This window comes from Spea bombifrons, chromosome 2, assembly GCF_027358695.1.
Source record: "Spea bombifrons isolate aSpeBom1 chromosome 2, aSpeBom1.2.pri, whole genome shotgun sequence".
NCBI classification, from domain to species: Eukaryota; Metazoa; Chordata; class Amphibia; order Anura; family Pelobatidae; genus Spea; species Spea bombifrons.
The window spans coordinates 105,288,905-105,311,129 of NC_071088.1; the positions used below are offsets into that span (position 1 = coordinate 105,288,905).

Below are 22,225 nucleotides of genomic sequence, written 5' to 3' on the forward strand. Positions count from 1 at the left end.
TATCTTACTGTTGAAATCTACTGGAAACGGAAATAAGGGGGTTTAATTTTCTCAATGTTGTCTGATGTAGGTCGCCTGCATGCAGCTCATCAATGCTCTCGTAACATCTCCTGATGATTTGGACTTCAGACTTCACATCAGAAATGAATTTATGCGCTGTGGATTGAAAGAGATATTGCCAGTAAGTGCCCTGCAGTCGCTGTTTTCACATTAATATTTAAATTTCTAGACACCTGAGTGGGGAAATGGGCTTCAGAAACTTTTTTTATGTGGAATAATAATGTTATTTCATTTGAACGCATGTTATATGCTTTGAATAACTCTTGTATTATTAGTTACTTGTCAGTTCATTCATTTTTATACATTTTTTTTCTTTGTTTAAGATTTTTTGTTAAATCACTGATGTAAAATAAGCTTGTTAAATATTATAATGGTTTCTTGATACAGGAAAGTGAGAAATATAATTGACCTTACACCTCTAACACACTATATGTATATGTATGTGTTGATTGCCTTCCTAAACACAGGAGTGCTGTCTTTAAATGGAAAAGCCCATGGAAAAATGTTTCTCGTTAAACATTAAATGCAATGCTATATACAAAATGTTGGTAGCATTGAAGCAAACTTGGTTTTATGTCATTTTGCTCAAAGAAACCACCCTTTATCAACACTCATTGTCAGTCATGTGACATTTTGGGGGTCTTTTTTGCCGAAAAACTCCACTGAGCTGATTCTATATGATAAGACTCTGTTCATCCTTAGACTTTAATTAGTCAGTGTCTGGCGGGTTAACTACGAGTGACTCTATTGTTTATCACAGGCAGTATGATAAGGAATCCGGTTGTTTAGCTCATATATTGTGCTAAGGTAACCGAGCTAGAACACTGCCAATATGCAGCTAATTGAAAACATGTCATGCAAAATAAGAAATCTAACAAAACATATACAAACTTTTGGGAGTACCCCTTTAGGATCATTTGGGTAATTATCTACCTTAGGGCTACTCTCTAAACAAAAAGCTTCAGATTGACAGCCCCTTCCCATCTCGGCTTTAAGACTCTTGTCTTCTCGCCCTCCTTTTTACGTACAGGTCCCAGAATGAATATGTAGGTTCAGCCTGAGCAGCATGAGCTGCTGCTTTTGTCCTGCAGAAAAGATTTTAATCTTCACAAACAAGTCAACTCAATCCCTGTAGCGCGCAAAATAATTCTAACAAAGGACTTCAATACACAGTATGAAAAGTAATAGTTGTGTGGCAAAGTCATGCTAGGATTTTAGTTAAATATTTGCCGCTTCTGTGTCTAACATATTCAATGATTTTCTTGTTCTGCACAGCAATTGAAACTTGTAAGAAATGATGCTTTGGATATCCAGCTGAGAGTATTTGATGAACACAAGGAAGAAGATATGATAGAGTTTTCTCACCGCCTCGACGATGTCCGATCTGAAATGGAATATCCTTTCTTAGAATGCGAGATGTGGGCTATGCTTCCTTGGCACTCTTTCTCCTCTTTCTCCTCTTTTCATCTTTGACAAAAATGCCATATTTTGAGTTTTCTGTAACACTGATCCATTAATCCAGCCATGCAAATAAGAATGCAACTCTCAGCATACTGATAAACTCAAAGACCCTGCAAAATGTGACCTGGGATATCCATCTATTTCCAACCCGACTAAAGTACAAGCTGTTAATGGTGTCTCACTGGTAATAAAGTTTAAGGTTAAAAGGTAAAATACTTGTAGGGTTCGTTAATCTGGAAAGACAGGAAGCACTGAAACTTCTTCATTCTTCTATCATCTCTTCCTCCCTTCACATGAATAATGACAATGACAGTGACAATGATGTGTCTATATTAACGGTATATGAGCAATAGAAATGCCCCTGTCCTGGAGGCTGGCAAAAATGTACAACTACCATTTAAGCCTATCTTTGTCAGGTCTTTATAACTTTTCCAAGATGCCATTATATATTATACCTAAAGTATAAAGGCAATTCATGTCATGGTTGCTCCTAGTCTGTTCTATTGAATTAGTTGACTAAACGGTTTCAGTGTGATATTATCTTTTCAAATGAGGTACCCAAAGCAGCTACTAATGAACTGTAAATCCTAAAACACAGGCTGGGAATTCTGGGATTTGTAGTTAAATAACTGCGTAAGAGACACATCTCAGATATTTTTTTCTTTTAACTGCAACACGAGCATACTCTTGGAACGACTGACTAAGACAGGTCATTGTGTGCCGCACTCGGAAATGTTATCAGATTTATTAAGCTCATTGATGCTTCAATCTGGTCACAGTCTGGAAAACCTTTCAATGCCTATACACATTTCAGGCTCCCAGTGCATAATTTCAATAACCAAACTGTAGACATCTCTTACATTTTAAACCAGAGGATATGACTAATGATAACAAAGAATTGTGTTTTTGGGGTAATATTACTGGAAAGAGTTTAATATGGAAAATGCGCACTCCATTGGCATTGCTTATTATCAATGTATCTGTGTGTTGTCATTTTATCGATCTATTGATGTATGTTGTGGGTGATTTACCTTAATGCTATAACTGATGCCAGCGATGTCTTCAGTATGGTGTGGAATTCTGTAAAGAGCACAAACGCAGAAGGCTATTTCCTTTCTATTCTCCAGCATCTCTTAATAATCCGAAATGACTATTTTGCAAGGTGAGCATCAATAGACATCGTGTAAGCGTGCAGCCATGGGACGTTTCTGTGCATGGCTTCCAGGGCTACACATCATTGAACCCCCTCATTCCCCTGTTTTGTATCTCTACAAGATGCTTGGGTTTCATAAGACTACCTGTTAGGTTTTCACACTCAATGAGTTCCCAACCTGGACAAAAAATACACAGGACAAGTTTTAAATTGTGCAACTTGCGATAAGACATAAGTTAGTGCGGAAAGTCATATCTATGGCATCAAACTATGAATTACTTAGGGCCAGCTCAGACCTTCCTGCAGAAGAAGCTCACTGAAAAGTTTTGTGGCGGACGCTGAAGGACCATATTATGTTTTATTTCAGGAGTTATAAGTGAAAAGAATTATAAAGTGTTTAGATGCACTGTAAGAGAAACCTGTACCAGTCTCTGTATTCCAAGGATATTTCCACCCTCATGAACTGTTTTAGAACCAGACAAAACAAACTAAAAATTCAAAGTTAAAATGCCATTTTTAATGTATTCACATATTTTTTTTGCCATGTAATCAACCCATTTCATTTTCCCACCAAATGATAATTTGGAGTTATTTCAGGGCATTATAGAAACGTGAACGTAATAAAATGTGACACAAGAACAGCTATTACAGGGAATTATTTGGATTACATTTATGTAAATAACCGCTAGTACTAAAACCATTCAGCTCTCTAATGGTTTATTTTCCACTTTTAGTCATTTAATGTGCAGTTCAATGGTTATGTCAATGCGATGATTTTGTAATCCTGTTATTACAAATTTATTTTAATCAAACTTTGGCATCTCCATGGTTTACTTGAGTTATCGCTAATAATCTCCATATTAGAATCAACATGTTTGCCATATTTTTCAATACATTACTCGTGCTTTGTATGCATGCGGTGCTTTGTTTGAATAGTATAATCGCTATAACGCATACAGTGGATACTGTTCATGGACACTCTTTGATCAGGAAATAAATGTAATATAACTCCTGCCTCAAAACGCTTCTGTAAGGCGCTGGGCATGTAGAATACGCTCGTCTCTGACGTGTAACGACATTGGAGATGATTGTAAGTGGTATTTTTAATTTAAGCTACATTTAAAGTGAGTTTACAACATTTACTTTTTAAAATTTGCTACTAAATCCTTCTAGTTGATAAATACAAAAAGCTCTATTGGGCTGTTCTGAGGCCCGATGGATGATTTTCCAACACAGTTTAAGGTCCTCACCAGAGCACCCCTTCCACCACACAGGGCCCTCATTAATGGCACCCAGAGAGGGCTTTAAATTGCAGGCCGGAGAGCGTCAATGGGTTAAATGCCTCAATCCCACGGACTCTGCTCTGTGGTAGGCAATACAGCCATGTTAGGATTATGTTGTGTGCAAATACAATGCTTGAGAAGAAAAGCTAGATGGCGTTTAGACATACAAAATTTACATTATTTTATGTGGCCAATTATTGTCCCATATCTTCCAAAAGTAATTTAACACGGTTTTCTTTTATATACATGTTTTGGGGGAGAGGTCTCTAAATCTTTTACGTGCCTTTGTGTGGAACTGTGCCAATAATGTAGTAGTTGAGATGTACTTTTAATGCCTTTGTTTTCTCAGGCATCAATGAAGCACATCTGCAGCTACAGGCCCTATAAGCTCAGGTGTATCTGCACTGTGTCTCTATATGTCTTAATCACAGCCTAAACCCTGTCTAATATATCAAGGAGGACACTTAAAACTGACTATAATATAATATAACTTAACCCTAACTTATAACTTATCCCTAAGGGATTTCTAAGGACTTATGAAGTTTCTCTTGAGGTTATAGGGCCTGTAGTTGCAGCTCTGCCGGACAAATTAGCAACTACTGGGGATACAATTATGTCTTGTCCAAGTGCAGGTTAGAAAGGGCCAAATTGTGTTTTAAGTGATCAACATGTAGCGATTTTCAATCAATCAGTTTTAGTTGTAACTACCTTTTTGTTGCTGTGCTCAGTCTTGGCATGGTGTATGACTTTTAACTTGTTCGTGAGTTTCTCACCCAGTTTTATTTCTCCCAGACATCTGTTTCTGTTGGTTGTGTTTTAACCTACATATTAAATTGGTGATCGTTAGCACCTGTTCGGTATAAATGTTGAATCATGAACCTACAAAATCCTGTTTTGAAGGCAAAGAGTGGTCACACCAAGTATTTGATTTAGATTTTTCTTCTGTTCACTCTGCATTTTGCTAAATGATAAAAATAAACTTAACATTAGCATTATTTCACGCCTTATTTCACACAGTATTGTGTCCATATGTTAATACATTGTACAAACGTAACAATATTTTATTTCTCTTTATACTCCAACTAATGTATTGATTCAATGATTTCCTTATTTTATTTTTTAGGCCGCAATATTTCAAAATAATTGAAGAATGTGTGTCACAAATAGTTCTGCATCGAAGTGGTGTTGATCCGGATTTCACCTACAGGAAAAGATTAGATGTAGACTTTAGTTACCTACTAGGTAAGCCTTTTTAACGTTATAGAAAATATTTTTTTTTCACAGGAATGGAAAAAAATATAATAGTTTTGATTTAAGATTAAAAAATGAATTGAGGGAGAAAGAAAATGTGTTTTGTGTGTGTAAAATGTGGATTATGGCTGTAAAGTTTATTAGGTTCAAACTACTCATGTTTTCGCCATTGGGGGTCTATTCACCAAAGTTGTCAGGACAATTTTCTCTTTGACTTCACTATACATTATGAAGGTCCAACCCTAGTGAGCTTTCCCCAGTACCAGCTGTGTGGGAGAGCGAGACTGGCTCCACATAATGTGTTGACGGAGCTTTGGGGCCTCCTCACATCTTGAGTTTCTATAGGTGGCCATCACAGCTCTTCGTGCTGGGGAAACATGCCACTGTTGGCCCTTCATAACGTGTAGTCAATTCAGTTAACATGACCGCTTTCCTGCAAACACTGCTTTCAGTGAATAACCCCCATGTGTTGGTGAGTGCAGATTTTTCATAAATAGCTAGCGACTGCCTCCAAACTTTTGAACCCTCACACTGATGCATGTGTCTTAGTGTGTATATGTCAATGTTCATGTGTGCCTGCGCAGAGACAAATCTTGTGTGTCAGTATTCCCCATCACTTCTTTTTCAGTCAAAAAACATCTACTGTAAACTTCTTAAAATGCAATTACAGATAGAATTCTTGCTTCACTGGTCACACTGGTGATAAATTTGGTTAGAGGCACAATTTCCTTTACAAACATGTGAATTTTTAGCACTAAGTTACGGCTGCATTTGCTATAATGGTATACCATCAATATGAAGAATGTGCTTCAGCAGTTCTTGATTTTAGTTGTATAGTTAGACGTATTACCTTGTATTTCATTTGTCATGTAGATGTCTGCATTGACAAAGCGAAAACGGAGGAGTTTGAAGAAAGATATTTTGAAATAAGCAAAAAGGTAAGTATAGTTTATTTTCTTTTAATACAAGCACAAGGCAAATTTATGGTACCCAAACAATAAGCAGACTAACAAGTCCTCAAGGGCAGAACAGGTTGGGGACCGGGCACCTAAGATGGGCCGAATGGTTTTTATGCATCGAATTCTGTTTTTAAAAGCGTCGAGCTCAGGCTCCCTACAGAATGGCTTCATTTGGAAAACAGTCTGTAGGCATCGGTTTTGTTAGATATGGAATAAAGGGACAATGATTTCAAGAACATACTTTAATTACTCAAGATTCTAATAAGGTAGATTATCACAGGCTGTTAGAAACTTTTGTTTTTCTTTTTAAACCATCCGGTTTTCAGCTTTGTTACAGTAGATGGTTGTGGGAGTCGCTGTATCCATAGAGTATGTCAGAAGGATGCCATGTTGGGCTTATCGAGTTAACGTATAATCGGTGATTGTTTTCAGCAGACCCATACTTTCTTTAATTGCTAAAGCATTTAATGAATACTAAATTTACCCTAGATTAAACAAATAAATACAACAATTAGATGTTTTAGAATTCCAAGCTTGCATCCTACAAAACTCAGAGGAAAATTATAATTAAAAACCACACAAAACTAGTTCTCTGAAATTGTCACGCGAACCATTGTCTGCTGCGTCCAGTTTACTGCTTTCCAATGAAATACCTCTGCATGGGTTTTGATTCCTTTAATTTCCCTTGAATCTTCAAAACTCCACATGATATTTCTTTTCTCAACAATGACGGTAATACTGTGAAACCTCTTCATTACTAAAGATTTATTTTTACAATATGTGAATGTAATCTCTTCTGTTTTTAATCTGTCTGCGTGATGCAGAATGTCATGGGAACTGAGAAGAGCGCATTTCTTGTTTGCATTCCAGTTTTGACAATCATGGCAGGCATTTTATATGAACATATTGCCTGCATAATTTTTTTTGGGAAAAATAAATCTATTCTCCCTTAAAGTGATCCTACTTATCTCGGCTGGGGAGATGAGCATGTGTATGCGAGTGCGCGTCTGCCCAATGGTATGGAAATGTGAAACATCTAGGCACTTTTTTTTTGGTTTCTTCAACCTTTAATTCAACCGAAAACTATTATGATTTTCCTCCCGGTTATCACTGGGTTTTCAAAGGATTTCCAGTGTTAGTATGTTGATCGCCTGTCCCTTCACAACTCTTTACTAAAGAGTAGCAAATGCAATGCCAGCTGTGCTTGCTGTTCATTTATCAAAAGCACGCCTCGACTGGCCATCTGGAAAACGAGGCAAATGGCCGCCAGTTGGACGATCTGTCGTTTGAATCAAGGTTGCACCTATGTTTTTTAGCTACCACTGGCCTTAAAGTAAAAGGACTGCTTTTCTTCCCCACATCAGAAGTTATACATTTCTTCCTTGCCATAACATATCTTGATCGTTCTCTTTTAACAAAAGTGTTGTGCAGATCATCAGTTTAATAGGTGCGCTCTCCATACTTCCATGGATAGAGCCAGTAAAAAGCTAGTGCCTAAAGTAGAGCACACACGGGTGGGAAGTAAGAAGTGCTCGTTATATGTAAACAGTATTAATGCCAAAACATTTTCTGCTATATTTAAATCTCACCAGATTATGGGTTTGCAGACTAATCAGATTTAATAATATGCAAATGCCAGTGGCACTTAGCGATCTTTTGCATTCCTCGAGGATCCCTCAGTACATAGTAACTAACCCCAAATGCATAAGAGGCCAAGAGTGTAACGTGTGTGTTCTCTCTGCACACAGCGCTAGAGCCACGACTACCTTTGTGAAATGACAGCTGATATTTTTGTGTTTTTCAGTACGAAGAAGAATTTACAATTCGCCAAGAGACCCAGTCCCAACTGCAGAAAAATGAAGAAAAAATCAATGAACTTCAAGCAGAATTACAGGCTTTTAAATCCCAGGTAATGGAGCATGTTAAATGAATCTATTGAATACAAGAACATGACTGTTGAAACAAATTCCACTTAATACCTTTCAAACAAGAATAGGATTTCAGATTTTTCAACACCCTCCCAGCATTGTTTACTATCAATTTTCGTATTCCCAGGTGCCACGTTATGGTTCAAAAAGTATTACAGGGAGGTATTAATTAGCCATGTGTGAACGTAAATTGATCTTTTTTTTCAGCTAGGACTTGTTAATTAAATGTGCTTTATTTGGGTTCTGCTCTCTGTGTCCCATTTGTCGTAGGTAATTAACCACAGAGGGTAGGAACTCTTGTAGATTTGCCATTCATCACTGATCTTTGTCTCAGTGCTGGAAATGATTCCTTAAGTTCTTTATTTTGTCAAACCGTCAGCTTCTTTGCAAACTTGCAGTAAAAGGTAATGAGGAAAAGAAAAAAAAAAGATGATTTACTGATATTTTTTCAATTTCATAAAGTAAACACATTGAAACATGACAAAACCTATGATTTGCAAAGTAGATGTGTAATTTGGCAGAGTGACAAATGTTGGATTTGGATGGAAAGAGAATACCCCATAAATATTCTGTTTCAATGATTCGGTGTACTTACTGGAGCAGAGGCACACAAGTGGAGAATGTACAGAGCAAACTGTATATTTTAGATCGAGTTCTATGGTTTTTTTTTTTGGTTTTTTTTTTTTTTTGTCAGAACAAGGCCCTGGTTTTCTGGAAGATATTTGAACGAGAAAGCATTAACAATTGATACTCGCCTTGTGCATTAGCTTTCCCAGTATGGGTTGCATCAGATCAGACTCTGCTCAATGTATTTCTTTTTATTTCTGTTACATTGGCACAACATTCAGTAGTGACAGTTTTTGGACTTTGCAGCTAAAATATAATTATTTTTGTGGAACATCATTACATTTTGCAGAGCTCCATAGTGTGAAACATATATATTATAGCCTAAGTGGCTCAAGATAATAAGCACATTAAAAAAAGAAAAGTGACAAAAGCCCTGAACTGTGTAGATTGTATTTTGTAGGTGTGGGATATGGGGGCTTGTTTGGGGTCCAAGAGAAACGTTGGGCTTATATGTAGATATGTAAAATGCTCAACTTTTTCCAGTACTTTACAAATAGAATAGTTAAAAGGGCCATTACCGAGAAAGAAATTAAGTCAGTAGTTTTCAGCGTTAGCGTTGGATGTAATTAATGGGGGAACACAGAAAATCATTATTTCAAAATTAAATGCAACAATTATACAGGAATGCCAGTTCCTTGCAGTATAATTTCAGCAAATGCTATTTTATTAAAGTTTCCTCTCTTGAGAGGGACTTGTCTGAATAGTTTATAGGTATTTTAAAATAGGAAGAGCATTGGTCCTCCAGGCCTGTCACTATTACTTTTGTTAGTCATGATTTCTTTTATCATTTATAAATGTATCTCTAGGACTGTGAATAAAGCAGGCACGTAGCTGGCTTATTTAAAGTGTCTTTTTTTCATAGTTCGGAAAAGTACCTGCAGGAGCTGGAGTTCCGTCCCAAGCACCCAGCAGTCTGCCATCTGCTGGAATTCCTAATGCTCCACCAGCTCCACCCGGCGGACTTGCACCTCCTCCTCCGCCACCACCTCCCCCTCCACCACCACCACCTCCCCCAATGTGTGGCTCCTCTGCACCCTCTCTTCCTGGATTTGGTGGGCATCGCTCCCCCCCTATGCTTACCCTTCCTTTTGGCTTAAAGCCCAAAAAGGAGTTCAAGCCAGAGGTCGGAATGAAGAGACTTAATTGGTTAAAGGTAATACATTGGTTAGATGTTAAAAATGTGTGAATGTAATTGTTCGGTTATAGTGGGGGTGGACAAGTGTTATGAACATCAATCAGAAGTGATACGCTACTTTAAGCAGCCTAAACCAATGTGAATCTTAGTGCTACCTTAAACTTTTTTCTCCCTTTCATGTAAAGAAACCATGCAATAATAATCACTTAGTACCTTGACATTCAATCTTTGTTAGAGCCGTTTCTTTAAGGTATCTGGTGGTGCATAATCGTCCCAGCCAAAGACAAAAGGTATTGAAGTGGAAATATGACCCACTTGAAGTGTCAACACAACATAAAACTCGGTTTTTAATGACCTGCTGACTAATTGAGTTTTTTTTATATTCATTTGCCTATAAAATGGTCTTTGTTTAGTTTGTGTATATCATTGTTGATACAATTTCCGGAATTCCAATGGCCCCTACTAATCACAACTTTATTAATTATTGTGGGCTTATTTGATATCCCTAATTAAATCACGTTGATCATTAATCTCGCACGTAGCTGGCTTTTCCTAAATTTTACTAAGGTACGACCAGTTTCGATGATGAAAAACCCACAGAAAACAGTTCAGTAAACAACATTCGTCCGTTGGTTGGTAGATAAAACAAGCATTCTGCAGCATTCCCTTTTTGCGTGCCGACTTCACTGGTGGATCATACCGAGTTTCTTTTTATCTACTCTCACTGCTTCGCTGCCTGCAGTCACATTTTAAACCATGTTGATGTGCGATAGCACGTGTGTAGTTTCATGGTGCTGTGTATTTACATTACACTTTACACATTGCCATAAAATGTTTATATTTCCATGTTGCTTCCCTATCCAAGATGAATTGATACATGGTCAGCTTCACTGCATAACCCCAACATACTTAGAGATAAGATGAATTCTCTGTTTCTGTATTCACCGCACACTTCCCCCTTTTAACTATGAAAGTCTTTTATCAGCTCTGCCTTAAGCAGATTAGAATTTCCCTTTGACAACAGACATTTGTCATAAGCAATGTTGTTTAAAAAAGTCAAAAGTTTGCTAGCTCAGAGGAGCACAGGCTACTGAACAATGTTCAAAGAATACCAGAAATCCGAATGGGTACTCTGCTGGCATTCAAAATTACGTTACATTTATTTACATGGCACCAGCAGATTCCATGGCGCTTTACAATCAGAGTCAGAAGGATGCATTTACAATCACAAACAATGGCCGGTCACGTGTCCTAGAGGTCTATTCCCTGCACTGGAGGTCTGCATAAACCGAGCATAAAGCATGATTTAAATGTTACGACTGTTTTCAGGAAATCTCCTAGCATTAAGCCTGACTCTTGGCCGGTCCTGCTGCTCCTCTTTGAGAAGCTCACTGAGCTTGGCCCTTCATAATGCCGAGTAAAGTCAAGAAGTAGAAGCATAGACCTCACCAACAAACTCACCCAGTTAGTGGACATTCTTAAGAGTTGTCTGCTATCCGTTGGCACCATTTCCATTTGTACTTGTGTTTTTCTGCAGGGATTTGGAGAAGAGAAGTGCTTAAAAACATTGTCTCTTTTAATTTAAGATTAGACCAAATGACATGACTGAGGCCTGTTTCTGGATCGTTGCGAAGGATGAAAGATATGAAAATGCAGATCTGTTCTATCAACTCGAGAATACATTTTCTTGTCAGAAACGAGGTAAGGTTACTCAATTGGACTGGTTATGGTAAATGGTACGACTTTAACAACTTGTACTTTATTTAATAGAAGAGTTCAATAGCTTTGCATAGTAAAGATGCTGTCATCTTTTGCACGCTATCTAAATCCTAACATCACTGAATATGTGGAACTTGACGCCTCGGATGAAATGTGTCAACGGTGTAATTCAAGAAAAATATCACATAAGAGTAGTAAGCTTTTGCTAAACGTGTACAGAAAAAGGACTTTTAGAGACTGCGTTTGTGTGACATTAAGTTCCTTTGTGTGTAAAACATTCAATTAAAAGGAAACCCATTTTTAAGATATTTTACATTCCACAGGTTCAAGTAAGTACGCCATTATTTCTGTTGATGTGGTAAATGATTGGCATTTTGCATTGTTTGTAGACCCCTTAAGAGCACCCTATCTCTGGAGAGTTTGCTGATCCTCTGATTCTTTTATTTCTTTTACTACTTTATACGTTATAAAGGTCAACTCCAGTGAGATTCTCCTGGAAGAAGTACGAGCTGGCCCTGTATACTGTATAGTTAATTTTAAATTTCTTGAAAAACTTTAAAATGTTTCCCACCTATAAATGTATAATTTAGTAATTATATTCTTCAGTGTATGACCATTGCTTATGTTAACACGATCTTGTATTTGCATGCTATTTGCATTTACACCCGCAAGCAGGGAATCTAAATTATGCAGGTCTTGAAAACACTGCATTATTACTATGAAATATGTATTCTTTATAAATACTGTTGATGAACTCCTTCCCTACGTACAGTGTGGTGTATGCAAAAGGGATTACTACATCTTGCAAGAACCTTCAATCTCAAGGATATTTGTAATGGTTAGTCAGGAGTGTATGTGCCAGTGTATATTTGCGTTAATACATTGATCAAAATCTCTTCTACAAACGTCTAGTGTATTTGTTAAAGTTGTATTTGCAAACCTCTATTGGCTCATCTGACCATAGAACAATGTTTTGGTTATTTTCGGTTCTCTTCAAAATAACAAGATGGAATATCACTCCTCACGCACTTCACTGCTTTGAGTATGTTGTGAGAGTTGAGCCCTAACCAGGAGACTCCATGCAAACTCACAAAATTTCAAGTTTGTGAACTAAGCCCATTGTGGGTAGAAGTTTTTATCTACATTGAGCTAGCTTCAGCCAAGGCAAGCTGTGTAAACCAGCAGTTCATACCTAAATATTGTATAAATATGTTGATATATATTGAACTAATTGAAGATGCCTAGGTCTGGGCAAATATGGCATATTAATGAGCACCATAGGCTTATGAGTCTTAACTAGGAGTATTGTTCCTAGTTTCTTCCACTAGTTTTCTACTTTTTAAAGAAGTCTATGTGGATGAAGCACGCAAAACTGAAGTTCTGATCCTTTTACGCCTTCCAGATTTTCTCTTTAAGCTATTTAATATGTAAAGTACTTTGTATATATCGAAACAAACATATCCAAATATTTAACATAGCATTAAGATACAGTTAAAGTAATGTCCAAATGGTGTTATTCGTGGCCATCACCATTTAAGCTTCTTTGACATATTTGTTACAACTGGGCAATCTTTACATAATCATATATATATGATTTATATACTAACTTCATGCAAAGCCTTGGATTCAATCAGATTGTTGATTATTTGTCCTGGAATGAGTGATAGCATTTATGAAAATCTATATCAAATAAGACAATTCCAAAGCTTTTTTTTTTTTTTTTTTTTTTTTTTTTTACAGCTGCTTCTGCAATTATCAATAGAGCAGCCAATGAATTGCGGAATTCATTACACGTATTAAAGGGGATTTAGTAAATAAAGGGTAATTATGTTGATAACAGGCTACATTAAGTTTACTATGATGGTGTTTTACAAGCACCTTTTTGAAAACATGCTAATTTTATGTTGGGTAAAATGATTGGATTTTCTAAAGCTTTAGTTGGCCTTCTTAACTGTCTATAGTTTGACAAGATATCATACATTCATATTAAATTCAATCTAATTATGCAAGTGAAACTAAAACCCCCTTTTTAAGGGCTTCATCATCTGAGTGCTCGAATGATGCTATATATAGATAGTTTATGGAAATGTGCGATCAAAACAAACCATGGATTGTCAGCTGCACAGAACTCTTCAACATGCTCAACTTGACGTGTACACACCATGTATTACAATTTCAGACTTCCACACTAATCTAATAAAAGCTTGCCGTTTCGGATATAGAAATTCTAAGTGACTCAAACGATCTAAACGAAATCAAACTGTTAAGAAATTTGTTGAAAATGTTACAAGAAACATTCCAAAAAACACTATAGCATTTATAAGTGAGTTTGTGGATGTCATTTTTGTGTAAAGCTAATTTTATATTTGATGTCTAAAATGGTTGTAAAATGATTTACATCTGAGTGACTTATTTTACTAAGCCAGTTGCACAGCTCTGTGAATAAAAAGTAGAAACTGGTCACATAAGGGAACAAATAAAATAAGACCAAGGTTGTGTGTATATATATATATATATATATATATATCTATATATATATATCTATATATAGATATATATATAGATAGATATATATATAGATATGAGATAGATATATATATATATATAGATATATATATATATATATCTATATATATCTATCTCATATCTATATATATATATATATATAGATATCATATCTGTTGGAGTGGCTCCCTTCCTGTTCTTCCCTCCTGCTCTCTCTGTGGTGGAAGTTCCCCCAAGCGAAGGACCAGCAATGAGAAGGCGTTGTGTGGGGATGGTTGTACAATTACAGGCTGCTAGATATTTATCAGAGGGCCTGGGCTGTACGTTGTTGTACAGCTGTAAAGCGCATACTAAAATCATAGCCACAAGGGGTGTACGTGGAAATCCCAAGCCAAGGCAGCATACAGTAAAATCCTGGTTCGCACAGCTAGTATCGTTGAAAAATGGGAACAGCACTAACTCCCAAAACAGTACCACCACATAAAGTCACAGAGCAGAGCGCCAACGCTCTGATTCCATAGCTAAAGAGTTCCAATCTTCCACTAGTATTAATATCAGCACAGAAGCTGTACGTCAGGAGTTTCATGGAATGGGTATCCATGGTCGAACAGCTGCATGCAAGCCTCGCATCACCAAGTACAATGGCTAGCATCGGACCGAGTGGTGTAAAGCACGCTGTGGCTGGACTCTGGAGCGGTGGAAACGTGAATCACGCTTCTGTTTGGCAGTATGATGGGCAAGTCTTGGTTGGCAGGTGCCCTGAGAATGTTACCTGTCTGACTGCATTGTGCCAACTGTAAAGTTTTTTGGAGGGGCGACAATGGTATGGGGCTGCTTTATGGAGCTTGGCCCCTTCTAGTGAAGGGAAATCATAATGCTTCAGCATAACAAGACATTTTGGACAATGCTATGCTCCCATGTTTATAGGAACAGTTTGGGGAAGGCCCTTTTCTTTTCCAGTGAGACTGTGCACAAAAAAAGGTCCATAAAGACATGATTGGATGAGTTTGTCTGGCCCACACAGAGCCCTGACCTCAACCACATCGAACACCTTTGGATGAAACTGGATTGAAGACTGAACCAGACCTTCGTGTCCAACATTAGTGCCTGGCCTCTACTGGATGAATGGGCGAAAATTCCCACAGAAACACTCTAAAATCTTGTGGAAACCTGCCCCATAAGAGTGGAAGCTGTTATAGCTGCATTGGGGGGACCAATTACATAATAATGTCTATGTGTTTAGAATGGGATGTCATAAAATTCCCTGTTGGTGTTATGTTTAGGTGTCCCGATATTTTTGTCTATATAGTGTGAGTGTATATTACGTCTATATAGTGTGTGTATCTCCTTTAGGGAAAGGTCAAAGTTTAGGGAAGAGTTATGGAGGACAGTAAGTGAGCACACTAAAGGAAAATGAATTACACCCTTGGCTTCACTGAGACAAAATAGTCCTCAGAAAAAAACAAACTATAAATTAAAGCTCTGGGTTTTCCATAAATTGCTTAGCATAAATGGTATGATAGCAAGATACACTAAAATAAAGAACAGATATCGCAGCAGATACCGAAAACCCTCACAGAATCTAGAGGCATATCCGGGGCACACTCGTAATGTGAGTGCAGGCAAAAAAAAAAATGGTCCAAAGACTCCTCTGCTCACGCTTGCTCAAATCAGAAGGAAAGATGGAGTGTGAGTTTTCAGTCCGTTCCCGAATGCGACATCCTAACCTAGATTCCTCTATTGTTATCCTAAAGCATACTTGTATTATTTATTTTGGTTGGATGGACCTTGTATTGTGTATGTGTTTTAAGGATAAACTCTCAGCTAAGGTTTGGCATGCTTTGTATAAATGTCACAAGATGTCACTCTTGTTCCTGCTCATAAAGCAGAATTTTATTTTTTCCTGTCTAGAACAATTTCTGTTGACTATATTTTATATCTCCAGTTCATCCACTTAAGTAGTTCACTGGCACAATGACACACATGTTGACCTTAGATCATTCATAGAGTGATATCGCCTAATTCCCCGTTATTGAAGTGCAAAAGGCAGCACCGCCACTGCTAAACTCTTTCTGGGAGAGATTGGAATTTAGTAAATATAGAATAGACTTTTTAAAACTAATTATAAATTGTGTTCTATCTACATTGTGATATTAAATGGTAGATGTTGCGATGCTCATTAAATATTAAAAATGTCTTTAGTTTTTAATAGTGTCCTATATCTTGTGACCTTATCGCACAAAAAGCCTATATTCTGATGCCTTAAGTCTTATGTATATATTCATTGTTTAAATGTTGCTTCTCAGTGTATATTCCTTGTCTTGATAATAATTAGATAATGTTTATGGATTGTTGCAAACCCTTTGCCACGAGTCATAAAGTTGGCAAAACTACGGGGTCTATTTCCTTGCCTACCCCCCCACACACACTAGAAGGTATGCATGTAAGGCAATAGGTGATACATACCTTTGTTTTCTATCCCCACCGTATGAATGCCAGGTAAGTATATTTGTATATTATCTTAATAGATATTTCCTTATAGGTTTTCTTGTGTCTGTAGAAGACCTCATTCATCTGAACTTTTTTTTTTTGGGCGTTAAAGTCCTGTCACACTTTGGACTACATATAATTGGTTGGGAAGAGAGGTTTTATGCGGCACTAAAGAACTGCGGTGTAGCGAGATGTCATGACTCCATGTGGAATTTGGCACTAACAGCAGCCAGGGCTGTGGAAGCGGGATTTAAGTGGGATCCTAAAAAGTCAAGTGACTGACCCATTGAGGATTATGTATAAGAAGTGATGCTGCTACAATGAAGTGGTCTTATTCCCTTGGCAACCAATGAAATGGTCCGGTCGGCATAACATGTCAAGGGTTGCTATGGTGATCAAACCATTTTCAAACATCACACCAGAATCACTTTTTAGACATAACCCTCCCAGCGTGTGAAAATCCTGTACAGTCTATAGTTAGTATATAATGTCAAATTTATTTCTAGTTAACACAAGGACATATTCATTATTTCTTTTTTTTTGTGTTGATAATTTTATCACAACAGCATTTTATATGATTTTAAATCACTAATTCAGAAAATAAATCTGTGTTCACGGATTGTAATTTTATAGGCTTAAATGTTAATTTGCCCATTGTGAGGAAATTGCCTCTGTAAAATTGTTAATGAGTCCAAGTTCAAATCATAAATTCATCTGAAATGGTTTTCACAGTTTGTTCAGAAGGAATGCTGTAAAAGAGCCACAGAAAAAGGTGAAAGTAACATTTTATTTTCCATTTATACCTAAAGCACCAGGTGATCAAATTCAAGGAAACCAATAGAATTACTTATTGTAATTACAACTAATCAGTATTAATAATTTTAGAAATAAGTTTGCAGGCATGTTGAATGTGTGTATCTTGTGACAGTAATACATCATCGTTTGCTAGTTGATTTCTAAATCATAAACACCAAATTGACATTTATTATTTGAATATGTCATTTTATGCAGTTTCATACTGCGTATTCTAGGTCATTGGCTATTTATTTTATCCAATTTCCGCAAAACCGAGAAATCTGTAACATATGCAGTAGCTGACGTGGAAGTGGCGCCAGGGAAATTAACGAAAATGGTGATGGTGAAACATAAACTGGAATAAGTTAACATAAGCAATGGTCACTGTCCGTTCTTTGCCAAAAGTACCACCTGCGAACTGCAGATACAATGTGTGGCTGTGTAACGTAGACACTTGCACCTTTTTGTGGGACGATTCATGGACCCAAATAGGAACATTTTCTTTTTCTATGTATATGAGCGTATTTGTAGTATAGCTGTCAGAATTAGGGGGTTGCTAGTTAGCTTCCACTTCGGGAGCTTGTGTTTAAGTGATGGCCGCCCCGCCTGCTTGTCACGTAGACACTCTCTCCACACGCCCGGGGATTCTTTCTAAATATCACAGCCTGGGTTATTAAGCAAAATATTTAGTGATGGTAAGTGTGTGATTGAAAATGATGTCTCATTTATATATTGTAGGGTATTTGTAGTCCTATTATCAGAATCATTTGAGGGTGCATGTTAAATCTGACAGTGCTGCTATCAGTCTATCAGCTGATTTAGCTATAAAAGGCAGCGCTCCGGTAACACATCCTTCACCAAGCTCTGCTTTCATTATATTTGAATAAAATTTCAATTTTAAGTGATAACAATAAACTATTAAAATGTGTATTTTTTACACCTGCTTGAAACGTTTGCATACTAATTATATATATATATATATATATATATATATATATATATATATAATGTGTTAAGAGAAATGCTGGTGCAAAGTATTAAAAGTGCTGTAATAGACAGGACAATCTGTCGGTTGCTAAGGTGATTGCTCTGCTTTTACCACTTTGCTGCAGCATTGCGCTTTGCGCATAACCCTAACGTGTTCTAAATAAACGCTGTGCCTGCTTTTGTTCTGCACCTCGACTAACACTTTGTTTTTATTGTTTATTGTGCTGCGCTTGGCTGCCTGCTTCTGTTTGCCTCCATCACAGCCCTGGAAGGTTAGTGCATTTTTCACCCTTTCTTTATCTTCTTAATGTCCATGCTGTATTTCGCTAGCTTTCCTTTAGGCCACTAATAATTTTTAAGTTTTATATATTGCCAATGATGATAACGTGTCTGGTGTTTGACCCTTACACCCTCCCTTTGGTATGTGTTTTATTTAGCTTTTTACGTATATTATTTTTAACTGGAGTTTGTTTATAGTTTTCCGGGGTGCCTATGTTTAATTATATGCTATTAAATAGCAGGTACTGGGTACTGAAAATGTTTAGCCTCCTTAATAAAATGAATTAAAATAAAAATTGTTTTGATAATCTTTCTCTTGAAACATTGATTCTTATGCCAGGGAAAATAAATAATTTTGTAATACAGATATAAAACAGCATAGGTAACTTTGATCTACTCTGATGATAACTAACCAAAAGTCTGACATATCCCAAAACTTCCTAGTCCAGTTATTTTTTCCATGAACCGTTTTTGGAATGCTAACAATATACCTTACCGGGGAATTCTCTCTGACAGCTGGAGGGTGTATGCGCAATGGACGCAGACAACCCCCACTGCTAACCGCACCTCCTTCCAGTTGCAGCGGAAGTTGCCTACGCGAATCGCATAGACGTCTACACGCTGCCCGGACAACACACCGGGGAGTCAGAAGCACCCATACGTTTTTTTTGGGGAGAGGGAGGTGTTAAATGGGGGGCGTAAGGCATTTCTGTAGGCAGAGTGTTCTCTGATATGCCTTTTAACCCCCTTAATGCCACTCTGCCTCCAGAAATGCCTTTTAACTCTCTATACGCCACTCTGCCTCCTGAAATGCCTTATACCTCCATATATGCCACTCTGCCCCATAACATGCCTTTTAACCCCCTAAATGCCAGAGTGTCATATAGGGGTATAAGGCCTTTCTGGAGGCACAGTGGCACATAGGGGGTCAAAAGGCATATCATAGGGCACAGTGGCACATAGGGGGTTAAAAGGCATATCATGGGGCACATTGGCATTTAGAGGGTTAAAATGCATATCATGGGGCACAGTGGCATATATGGGGGTATAAGGCATTGCAGGCCTTGGGGCAGATGTGCATAGCTGGGGGGGCAGGTTGGAAAATAAAAGGAAATAAAAACAAAAAATATATTTTTCTCAATCAAAACTTTTTTCCTATAGGGTCGTTTTATATTCAGGCCTTTTCTTTTTTTCCTAAATTAATATTCAGATTTGTGGGGTCTTCTTATAATCAGGGTCGTCTTATAATCGAGTAAATACGGTATATCCCAGGTATAAAAGAACTGTGAGGGCTATGCACCAGTATGTGAGATTAAACTATGCCTATGAAAGGACAGCCTCACTTAGTTTCACCTTCAAGTTGGCCCTAAATAATGCATAGTTATTAAATTAAAAATTTGTAGAATTCAATGGGTGATGAGCTTTTGGAGAAATCTTATCACTGTGCATTATACAGGGCAAGCCAAGCTCTTTCAGCAGCAGAAGCTCACTATGGGTGGACCTTCATAATGTACAATGATGTGAGAGAGCTGAAACACAACTCTCCCGAAAACTCTTCCTTTAGCAAATAGACCGCAGCGTCTATGCAGTGGTTATTCCACCTGAGGACTGTCGTGGTTTCAAACTGCCTCTAGCGAAGACTCCTTTTATTATTCATTCATTTCATTGGAAAAGGAAAAAGCAGTGAAACACCTCCATAATACACTGTATGGCTTTAATCTGCCTGTAATACAAATCCATATGCATTCAGAAACGTGAAGAATGTACTAACTTTGCAATGACACATGCAATGATTATCGTTTTATAAAACTTTATTTTTCTCTACACTTGTGTCAGTGTATAAATATGTCTAATCTCAGTGGTACTGGGTTTTTTCCTTCCTTTGACCACCTGACACAAGTTGTTTAAACGTTCTTGTTTTGCCAGCATCCTTTGGAAATGTGTATTTATTCACCTTTGAAATATTCTGGAGCAGTCAGACTGACATTTAGTATTCGCATATCGCTGTCCCATTTAACCATGACATTTAATTTCTTTCAAGGAAGCTCAGTAATGTAGCAGCTGATGGGCAGCCTTACAAAGATGGATTGCAACTCACAGTATGTGAGTTGCAATCCACATCTCTGGACAGCTTTTGAATTGACCAATGTCTCTGGACAGCTTTTGAATTGACCAATGCCGAGTAGGAAAGCACAGCTTCCCTTCAGTTTATTTAATGTGACAGTGCATCGTGTCTTTTACGATATAAAGTGAGCTGAAGCTTTAGATTGTTCCACATCTGCTCTTTATAAAATGTAAACATTTTCTCTGGAGCTCCACGTAATGTAGTTTTCTGTTGGAATCAAATTCTTTATTTTTCTCTGAAATCCGCCGTAAGCGGCACCGTTTTTGTTGATCATGGGGCAGATTAGCATTTGACATGACCTCTGATCTCGCTTTTCGCTCATAAGATTGTAATGGGCCTCCCTGTAACCAATGGCCTAAGCCAATTATCAATGTGCTTGTCAGGCTTTGAAGGCACGTGACGTTAAAGTAGGTGCTCATTTTATTCGATGAAGGTTAAACATATGCAGGTATTTTTTCCTGCATTGCGCTCTCTTTTGCTCAATTGATCTCGATCCTGTGCTTTGTAATGAGAACATCAAATTAAGTGGTATGGATTGTCAGTCTTTGATTTAGCTGTGTAAGCTTTTGCATTTGTGCAGATAATTGTATTATGTCAAATAATGGATCATGTTGATGACTATCTGGCAGCTTTGTAAAATATCTAGGTCATTAGTGCACTTTGTTTTATATTTGTTTTGTGCACAGATACTGTTACAGAATTTCCTAAGCCTTCATGTAACTTAACTCATTTTATTGTGAATGAACAAGGTGTTAGATGCGATGCTTCCTAGTGCTAGAGTTGTAATAGGGAATCTGGTTGCCTGAAACTATGGAATACTGGAGTATGAGTTTACACACAACTCGTACATTTTGTTTTAAATTATAAAAAGATGCAAGATCATAAATCTCCATTACAAATATTAATTTCATATACAAAACACCCATAGATTAATTACAAAAGCATTACGTAGAGCTTGTTGGTTGACTGGCTCTTTACAGAATAACCTTTGGACAACCACTTTTAGATACACCTGTTCAATTGCTTGTCAACACAAATAGCTCATCAGCCAATCACATGGCAGCAACTAAATGCATTTAGGCATGTAGATGGGGTCAGGACAACTTGCTGAAGTTCAAACCGACCATCAGAATAGGGAAGAAAAGGGATTTAAGTGACTTTGACCGTTACATGGTTGTTGGTGCCAAACGGGCTGGTCTGAGTATTTCAGAAACTGCTGATCTACTGAGATTTCCATGCACAACCATCTCTCTATACACTTTCTGCAAGTATACTTAGCAATCCCAGAAAGTAAAAAAACCAATACAGAGTGTCGCACAGCTGATATGTACATCTCAAAAGGTATAGTAAAAAAAAATATATATAATTATAGAATTATGTTCTGAGGTGTATATATGCCGGAATGGATCAGGAAATAATGGATTATGACAATGGGCTCCAGGTGCTCTCTTTTTGATGTCCCCAATGG

General features: G+C 37.4%; 1 protein-coding gene across 3 annotated transcripts in view; it reads left to right on the plus strand.

Moving 5' to 3' along the window:
• The window catches only part of DIAPH3 (diaphanous related formin 3), a 276,383-nt gene that overhangs the window by 124,537 nt on the left and 129,621 nt on the right, over positions 1-22,225 (plus strand). For all 3 annotated transcript variants that reach the window (XM_053455426.1, XM_053455428.1, XM_053455427.1), the window contains 8 exons: positions 71-181; positions 1,336-1,454; positions 2,567-2,683; positions 5,081-5,199; positions 6,082-6,146; positions 7,972-8,076; positions 9,585-9,875; positions 11,444-11,558. In XM_053455426.1, coding sequence (XP_053311401.1) covers positions 71-181; positions 1,336-1,454; positions 2,567-2,683; positions 5,081-5,199; positions 6,082-6,146; positions 7,972-8,076; positions 9,585-9,875; positions 11,444-11,558 — 1,042 coding nt within the window. The remainder of the gene's footprint in view (positions 1-70; positions 182-1,335; positions 1,455-2,566; positions 2,684-5,080; positions 5,200-6,081; positions 6,147-7,971; positions 8,077-9,584; positions 9,876-11,443; positions 11,559-22,225) is intronic.